Source organism: Periplaneta americana, chromosome 4 (assembly GCF_040183065.1).
Source record: "Periplaneta americana isolate PAMFEO1 chromosome 4, P.americana_PAMFEO1_priV1, whole genome shotgun sequence".
NCBI lineage: Eukaryota > Metazoa > Arthropoda > Insecta > Blattodea > Blattidae > Periplaneta > Periplaneta americana.
This window is the reverse complement of record NC_091120.1, coordinates 5,189,172-5,198,520: the sequence shown is the minus strand read 5'-3', so window position 1 is coordinate 5,198,520 and position 9,349 is coordinate 5,189,172. Positions and strand designations below refer to the sequence as shown.

At 34.3% G+C, this 9,349-nt stretch overlaps 1 protein-coding gene across 3 annotated transcripts in view; it reads left to right on the top strand.

The window, feature by feature from the left end:
• Nucleotides 1-1,900: 1,900 nt before the first annotated feature.
• The window catches only part of LOC138697507 (sulfotransferase 1 family member D1-like), a 56,476-nt gene continuing 49,027 nt past the window's right edge, over nt 1,901-9,349 (top strand). The window contains exon 1 of one of the 3 annotated variants that reach the window (XM_069822808.1): nt 1,901-2,151. In XM_069822808.1, the coding sequence (XP_069678909.1) occupies nt 2,125-2,151 (27 nt within the window). In that variant the 5' untranslated portion in view covers nt 1,901-2,124. Of the gene's footprint in view, nt 2,152-5,672; nt 5,786-9,349 lie in introns of those variants that run through there. The other 2 variants (XM_069822806.1, XM_069822807.1) reach the window with 2 other exon arrangements.

Here is a 9,349-nt window from a genome sequence, read left to right as displayed (position 1 = left end):
ATATTGTAACAGTGTTGCATTTTGGTTCAAACAATCTTAAAGAATTCGTACCTTTTTTTTTTCATAACTATGAGAATACAATTCAAAATTATTTCGATTTTTATGTATGAATTTTATTAATACAATATAATAAATTTGTCTTACGTTAAGTGCATTAAAATCTAGAAACAAATTTTGAGATGGAAAATCAATAGGTTTATGAAGACATATTTTGAATTATTTTCTTCTGTAATAAATAAAGTGTTTATTATTATATGTCTTATTTGAGACATAGAACGCGAGAATTTACAAGTCTTTATACGTTAAAGAGTAGGTCTATTCCTCTGTTCTCAGAAAGGTAATAGTCTGTATTCGCAAGCAATCACAACTTCAAGGAAGTAATTTTTACATATCACGGCAGATGAAATAAACTTACTTCTGAGTTCTTTCTGTATATTGGGAACTTTTATAATAATAATAATAATAATAATAATAATAATAATTTATTTTAGCTGGCAGAGTTAAGGCCGTAAGGCCTTCTCTTCCACTCAACCAGCAAAAAGTGTATATACATATCCATGAACTTACAAAGAATTCAACAATTTGATTTAGATGAGAGTTACATGTATACAAGAGTTGTTTACAAATTAAACAACGAAATACTATGAACTATTAATTAAATACTGAAATAAACTGTGTAGTAGAATTAAACTAAAATACATAGAATGTTAATATATTTCAAATAATATTAGATAATCGAAAGAGATTATCATGAGACAATTTTGAAAATACAGCACTATCAGGATGATGTCTAAAGAAAAAAGTAACAATGTAGTCAGTGATATTTTAAATCAGTATGATTGGAGTGAAATGCTAATAAGGTTATCTTTTAAGCTGTTCTTAAAGGTGTTTGTTGTCTTGCAGCCCCTAATACTTTGTGACAAGGAATTCCATTGTCGCGAGGTGGATATTGTAAAAGATGATGAATAACAACATGTTCTATGAAGAGGTATACTTAGCGTGCCACAGATAAGTGATCTGGTATTTACGTCGTGGTTAGAGTATAGACAAGAAAAACGAGACGAAAGGTAATTTGGTGTTGAAGTGTGCAGAATTCGAAAGAGTAAAGACAAAGTGCGTAAAGTTCTGCGTTCTTTAAGTCGGAGCCACGAAAGACTTGCGAAGGACGGTGATATGTGATCATATCGTCGGATTTGCACACGTATCTGACGCACATATTCTGAGCTCGCTGTAACTTGACTGACAGTTCAGAACTTAGGTCACTCAACAAAACGTCACAATAATCGAAGTGCGGCATTACTAGAGTTTGCATTAGGGTAAGTTTTAGTTGCTGGGGCAAGAAGTTTCTCAAGCGACTCAAACAGTGAATGGAGGAACAGATTTTTTTTATCGTTTCTTTAACTTGAAAATTCCAACTTAGATTATTATAAAAAAAGAAGCCAAGATTTTTTACGGCAGATGAATAAGGGATTAGCGTGTTGTTAAGGGTAACAACTGAAAGATTACTGTTATTAAGGGAGTTAACTAAACGCTTATGTCCAATAATACACTTCTTTCTTGTATTAAATTCTGCCTCAAGCACATACAGTAGTCTATATTTGGAAGCAAAGCGTATATTTGAAATTCTGACTTAGGCAGCATTACGAACAGTTCGATTCCTGATTTCGCAGGAATCTGAGTGGCGTGCTGTTCTGTAGATTTATCAATTCAAGATATAAACTTTCAGGATTTTCTATCGGCTTTAAGCCCAAATATTTCAGAAAACAGCCAGTCGGTTAAGGCGCTTTTATCCTATCACTGGCTTCAACAACCAGCTGTTAAGATATACTGCACGGCCTTCTACTACTCAGTAGTGATGTGTGGTGACCTTTTGATTAGTAGCATGCGATAACGCCATATGAGTGATATATATGTTTGATAACACTCAATCTTGTCGGCCCAGTTGTAACACCAACACCAGATAAAGGATATTGGGCGAGTTTTTAAGAGTTGGAATTCATTCGTATTTGAACATTGTGGTTGTATAGAACGCCAAAAGACCTCGTAAATTATCAAAAGGTTGTTGGATAATAGTTGACGTGTTCAGAAGCGAATAGGTGTGATTGTGATAACATTGATAGCAATATGAATGTCAAAGAGCTCTCTACTGAGGTATGTGTATTATTTATTTATGTAGAAAACGTAGTAGGTCATGAACAGTGTTTAAAACTGATAGGGGATTCATTGAAACACAATCATTTCGTGAAACGTTTGTATGCTCTTCGTCATTGTTATTGCTAGCATGATTAGGACTGTAAGGGTGTTTGGTATTTGAAATAAAATTTTGATATTTCTTTAAGTATGTATTTTCATAATAAACTGCTTTCTCACTCCATGAGGTCTAATCTAGAGACAACAATATAATTGATAATCGGAATGATTCATAAATCAATCGCCAATGAGTTTGAAATTGTAATGGATATTAATAATCCATGTTGAATCTTTCGTACACTACTTTTAACACTTGAATATTAATGATTGATTAAATGGCGACCTTACTCGTGTTAATTATGTAAGCTTATGCGGCTTACAGCTGTTTCGGTGCTATTCGACACCATCCTCAGAGCCTACTAGATCTCGGCGCTATCTCAACTTCACTGCCTGTTGTATGGGTGCATTCGTGTGATGAAGAGTTGTGTCAAATAGTGTGTGTGTTCTGAAATTGATCTGTGTGTTGAGAATTTGACTGGGGTGTGTTTTAGTGTGTCTGTATAATTTATACTGTTCTAGTGTGTTGAGTTTTTTGTTTTTGGGTTGTATGTGTAGGATTTCCATGTCTGTATTTATGTTATTGTATGTGTGGTTAGCATTAGTTATGTGTTCGGCATATGTAGATGTATTGTGTCCTCTGGTTATTGCTTTAATGTGTTCTTTGTATCGAGTTTGGAATGATCTGCCTGTCTGTCCAATGTAGAAACTGTCGCAACTATTGCATGTGAGTTTGTATACGCCTGTGTGGTTGTATTTATTTGTTTGTGTGTTGAGATGTCTTTGTAGTGTGTTTTCTGTTCTGTATGCTATGTTGTATTTCTGTTTTCTGAATGAGGATGCGATCTCGTGTGTGCTTTTGTTTTCGTATGTTAGTGTGATGTATTTCTTGTGTTCTTGTGTTTGTGTTGTGTTTTGTGTGTTTTTGTGTTTGTTGAGTTTTTGTTTTGTCTTCCTTATGATGTTGTCTATTATGTTTGGGTTGTAACCATTTTCTTGTGCTATGTATTTGATTGTGTTCACTTCTTCAATAAAATTCTCAACACACAGATCAATTTCAGAACACACACACTATTTGACACAACTCTTCATCATACGAACGCACCCACACAACAGGCAGAGAAGGTGAGATAGCGCCGAGATCTAGTAGGTTTTGAGGATGGTGTCAAGTAGCACCGAAACAGCTGTAAGCCGCACATGCTTACATAATTAACAGGAGTAAGATCGCCATTTAATCAATTATTGGGTATTAATCATTTATGACATTAGTTCATTACACAGAATTGGATTCGTTTGTATATCAATACCACAGTTAAGTACTTTAGAATTAAACTGTGTTAAATTAGCTATTTCTATCTTTACACACCCCAAGTACGATTAATAATGTATTCATTGTAGGCCTAATGTCACATCCGTCTTCGCTTTATATTTTATCACCGCTGGCTAGATTCGAAACTACTTTGTTTTAAACTACAGGCCTACTATAATTAATGACGTCACCATATTAGCAGAAAGTGTACTCATAGTAGCGTCGTGCATTACAGGCGCTATGTTCGGTTCCAGTTTGCAGAGAATGGCGAAGTTCGATATTCGCCGATGTTTGCTCTTCATAGTAGTCTGTCGTATTTGTTCCACTTTTTATAAAAATATTCCCTGTCCTCCACTCCCATCCCTTCATATCATATTATATTTTATGCTCGACCATGCCGAAATGTAGTAATTATACACCTGATAGCAGCCCTTTAATGGACCTCATTAAAGTACACCTATTCATTAAAGTTAAGGTACTCCACCAATCAGAAAACACCAATGTAGCAATATGAAAGCCCAAGTATCGATTATTCTCGGATATGCAATCGAAAGACAACTAGCGAAACGTCACGGAGGCTGGAAATCCAATACTGTCGCAGAAGGTTATGTTCTGTTACTATAATAATTAGCGTTAATTGCAAATAATATTCAAATAAATTCAATTTGTCATCTCGTTTTTCAATGTCTAAATCAATTTCAAGGTTATATCAAGATTAATCTTTATTTTATTATCTAGATTATATCAAGGTCAGTGACATTTGTTTCTCGGAAAAAATCCATACTTTCGCGTCTGCGCACATCTCACAATTTACGAGATATTGCAAAAGATCAGTTCCGCTCTCCAGTCAGATAAAAATAACATGAATACTTATGAATAATTTCAAGTTAGAAATATGGTCGAGCATAAAAAGTCGTATGAAACTTGCCTATAATGGTAATTAAGACGCTCGTATGAAAATTATGAAACTCGCTTGCGCTCGTTTCATAAACATACTCGCGTCTTAATTACTACTATTATAGGCTTGTTGCATAATGTACTATTGTGCGAGATCGTGCGTATTTGCTTGTTTTCCGCACAGAACCAATACGCGGTAAGTGTGAAATACCACATTCAGTATTCCCAACGTAACACACATAACAATTTCCTTCTTCTTACCGCTTAAGCGCGACATTCATTTTACTGCTTTAGGCTTTTAACATATTATTTTTAGAGACGTTTAACATAGTAATAATTATAAATTGGAAACTTACCACTGCAATTTCACCTAAATTGCAATGTTAATTATTGTTTTTAAATATTTGCAAAAATTAAGTAAAGTCTACTACTCCACTAAACTTATTGCATTCCTGATACAATTAACATTAAGGAAGCCGTGAAAAAATCAACGAGATTCCAGATGCCGATGTTATTACTGCAATATGTTATATAAATAATATTGTTAAAATATTAAAATGAAAAATAAATCATTACATAACCTTACCGTTTGTTTTAAGTTCGCGTTTATAGACTGGGGGAAAAAAAAGACAGACGTATATCACAGCCTACTGGAGTATAGTGATCACAGAAAACAATGGAACAATGTAGAAGAAAGATATATTTGTTTTCCGAAATTGGCGTCATTAAACAGAAACCAAGATGGAGATTTCATTGCAACTAATTAGAAATTCGTCTTTCAGGTATGTAATAAACGATCTTCGCACAAAATAATGTACGATACACGAGTGGTATGTTTGTTTTCATGTTCTCGGAAATTAAAAAAGCTCAACTACGTTTCGCTTTTTCAATCTTTCCCTCGAACATGAAAACGTCAACATACCGCTCTTGTAACGCATATTACTATTCTCTTTATATGAATTGACATTCCGAGTTAATCCTACCTAACAACAAATTTTTCTCTATGGTTCCATAAAAGTGGCACTAAAATAATTTTCGTCTCGAAATCTGTCTCTTTGGTTACAAAATCGCCAAGAGATGTAATGCATGCTAAAACAATTTGAAGGGTCAACGTACAACTGAACTAGACCGCGATAGAAGCTTTCACTGGTTGCAATCTTGTTGAAGTTTGATAACGTGCCTCACACTACTCCCTGAAAACCGGATTTTAAAAATATGAGTAGACAGGCATATAAACATAAACTTTTTAACATTTCCTGCAGTAGAATACTGTTCTTTCTTGACATCACAATCGAAAACCGCATTTCGTGATCCAGCATGGTTGCCGATGAGGTAGGTGTGTTGAATACTTTCACTACGTAAGTAAACAGTGTAATATAAATTGCATAATATATTTTTTCATACTTTTTCACCTCCACTTCCCGCCTTCAAAATCCTGAGCAAGATTAATCCATTCTCTATCATCATATCCCATCTCCTGAAATCCATTTTAATATTATCTTCCCAGCTACGTCTCGGCCTCCCCAAAGGTCATTTTTCCCTCCGGCCTCCCAACTAACACTCTATATGCATTTCTGGATCCGTCCATATGTGCTACATGCCCTGCCCATCTCAAACGTCTGGATTTAATGTTCCTAATTATGTCAGGTGAAGAATACAATGCGTGCAGTTCTGTGTTGTGTAACTTTCTCCATTCTCCTGTAACTTCATCCCTCTTAGCCCCAAATATTTTCCTAAGAATCTTATTCTCAAACACCCTTAACCTATGTTCCTCTCTCAAAGTGAGAGTCCAAGTTTCACAACCATACAGAACAACCGGTAATATTACTGTTTTATAAGTTCTAACTTTCAGATTTTTTGACAGCAGACTGGATGATAAAAGCTTCTCAACCGAATAATAACAGCCATTTCCCATATTTATTCTGTGTTTAATTTCCTCCCGAGTATCATTTATATTTGTTACTGTTGCTCCAAGATATTTGAACTTCTCCACCTCTTCAAAAGATAAATTTCCAATTTTTATATTTCCATTTCGTACAATATTCTGGTCACGAGACATAATCATATACTTTGTCTTTTCGGGATTTACTTCCAAACCTATCTCTTTACTTGCTTCCAGCAAAATTCCCGTGTTTTCCCTAATCGTTTGTGGATTTTCTCCTAACGTATTCACGTCATCCGCATAGACAAGCAGCTGATGTAACCCTTTCAATTCCAAACCCTCTCTGTTATTGTGGAATTTCCTAATGGCATACTCTAGAGCAAAGTTAAAAAAGTAAAGGTGATAGTGCATCTCCTTGCTTTAGCCCACAGTGAATTTGAAACGCATCTGACAAAAACTGACTTATACGAACTCTGCTGTACATTTCACTGAGACACAACCCTAATAATTATGATACTTAAATATGAAAGAGTATTCAATTGTTTATACATCTCACTCATTTGTCCTCACATCTTTTGTTCCCTACCGTCGCCCGGCAACCCGTATAACTTTACAATCAAATTAATTTTCTCTATCGCTACGAACGTAACTAAAACACGAGTGTAAGAATTTATTGAGCTGCGTCATGTTCCCATCACTGAGTCGCCATTGGCAGAAATAAAAACGACCCAGCCAGCTTGTTGGTCATCTTTGCGTAAGAATTTGCCACTCCGTTCACCCCCGTCATCCGCGACATATGCACACTTAAGACTGGCTTCACAAGACTCTGTTGATGAATATCAAATATACTTAACGATTATTGAAAGCTTCTATTTATTTCATAAACCTTCGCAAATGCATTATCAAACTTGAGGATGGAATTTCGGTCCTTTAATTGACAAGGCGGTGTTGTCATATTGATGTCACAGATTTGTTTTGCGCTCTTTGGTTCATTCGAACCAACACATTAATTAACTTTGTAATAAATTACGTAAAATAGTATATTGTTTTGTTTTATTGAGGAATTACTTGTCAATAAGTTTATTAGGTACAATATATTTAACTTTATTACAATCGGTAATTGTGTATGGAATTATAGGATGGGGTAGCTCATTTAAATCCAATTTTAATACACTTTATTTATTACAGAAGAAAATAATTAAAATATGTCTTCATAAACCTATTGATTTTCCATCTCAAAATTTGTTTTTAGACTTTAATGTACTTAACGTAAGACAAATTTATTATATTTTATTAATAAAATTCATACATAAAAATCGAAATAATTTTGAATTGTATTCTCATAGTTTTGAAACAAAAGGTATGAATTCTTTAAAATTGTTTGAACCAAAATGCAAAACTGTTACAGTATTTAATCATAGTAGTAATTTAGACCCAAGAATATATAACAAATTTATATTTAAATATCCTAATCTTGTCAATTCTAATAGTTCTAGTATTAAATTTAAAAAGTTATGTATCGATTTTATAAAAATTTAAAAATTGTAAATATAAATTTACTTACTTACTTACTTACAAATTGCTTTTAAGGAACCCGAAGGTTCATTGCCGCCCTCATATAAGCCCGCCATCGGTCCCTATCCTGTGCAAGATTAATCCATTCTCTATCATCATATCCCACCTCCCTCAAATCCATTTTAATATTATCCTCCCATCTACGTCTCGGCCTCCCTAAAGGTCTTTTTCCCTCCGGTCTCCCAACTAACACTCTATATGAATTTCTGGATTCGCCCATACGTGCTAAATGTCTGGATTTAATGTTCCTAATTATGTCAGGTGAAGAATACAATGCGTGCAGTTCTGTGTTGTGTAACTTTCTCCATTCTCCTGTAACTTCATCCCGCTTAGCCCCAAATATTTTCCTAAGCACCTTATTCTCAAACACCCTTAACCTATGTTCCTCTCCCAAAGTGAGATTCCAAGTTTCACAACCATACAGAACAACCGGTAATATTACTGTTTTATAAATTCTAACTTTCAGATTTTTGGACAGCAGACTGGATGATAAAAGCTTCTCAACCGAATAATAACACGCATTTCCCATATTTATTCTGCGTTTAATTTCCTCCCGAGTGTCATTTATATTTGTTACTGTTGCTCCAAGATATTTGAATTTTTCCACTTCTTCGAAGGATAAATCTCCAATTTTTATATTTCCATTTCGTACAATATTCTGGTCACGAGACATAATCATATACTTTGTCTTTTCGGGATTTACTTCCAAACCGATCGCTTTACTTGCTTCAAGTAAAATTTCCGCGTTTTCCCTAATCGTTGGTAGATTTTCTCCTAACATATTCACGTCATCCGCACAGACAAGAAGCTGATGTAACCCGTTCAATTCCAAACCCTGCCTGTTATCCCGAACTTTCCTAATGGCATATTCTAAAGCGAAGTTAAAAAGTAAATGTGATAGTGCATCTCCCTGCTTTAGCCCACAGTGAATTGGAAAAGCATCAGATAGAAACTGACCTATACGGACTCTGCTGTATATTTTACTGAGACACATTTTAATTAATCGAACTAGTTTCTTGGGAATACCAAATTCAATAAGAATATCATATAATACTTCTCTCTTAACCGAGTCATACGCCTTTTTGAAATCTAAGAATAACTGATGTACTGTACCCTTATAATCCCATTTTTTCTCCATTATCTGTCGAATACAAAAAATGTGATCAATAGTCGATCTATTACGCCGAAAACCGCACTGATGATTTAAATTTATATACTATAATTGCACAGTAGACATAAGACAAATTGTATTGTATAATTATTAATTTCAATTCAGGAATCCGCCCCTGAGCACGAGTTCTACTCTTTCAGGGGCGAGCTAAAGTTTTTCTGTATATATTATATTTTATGTTACAATATTATTAGCAAAATAATAAATAAATAAATAAATTGTAAATAGCAATACGCGTAACCTGATTTTCTCTCCTTTAGGTAAGACT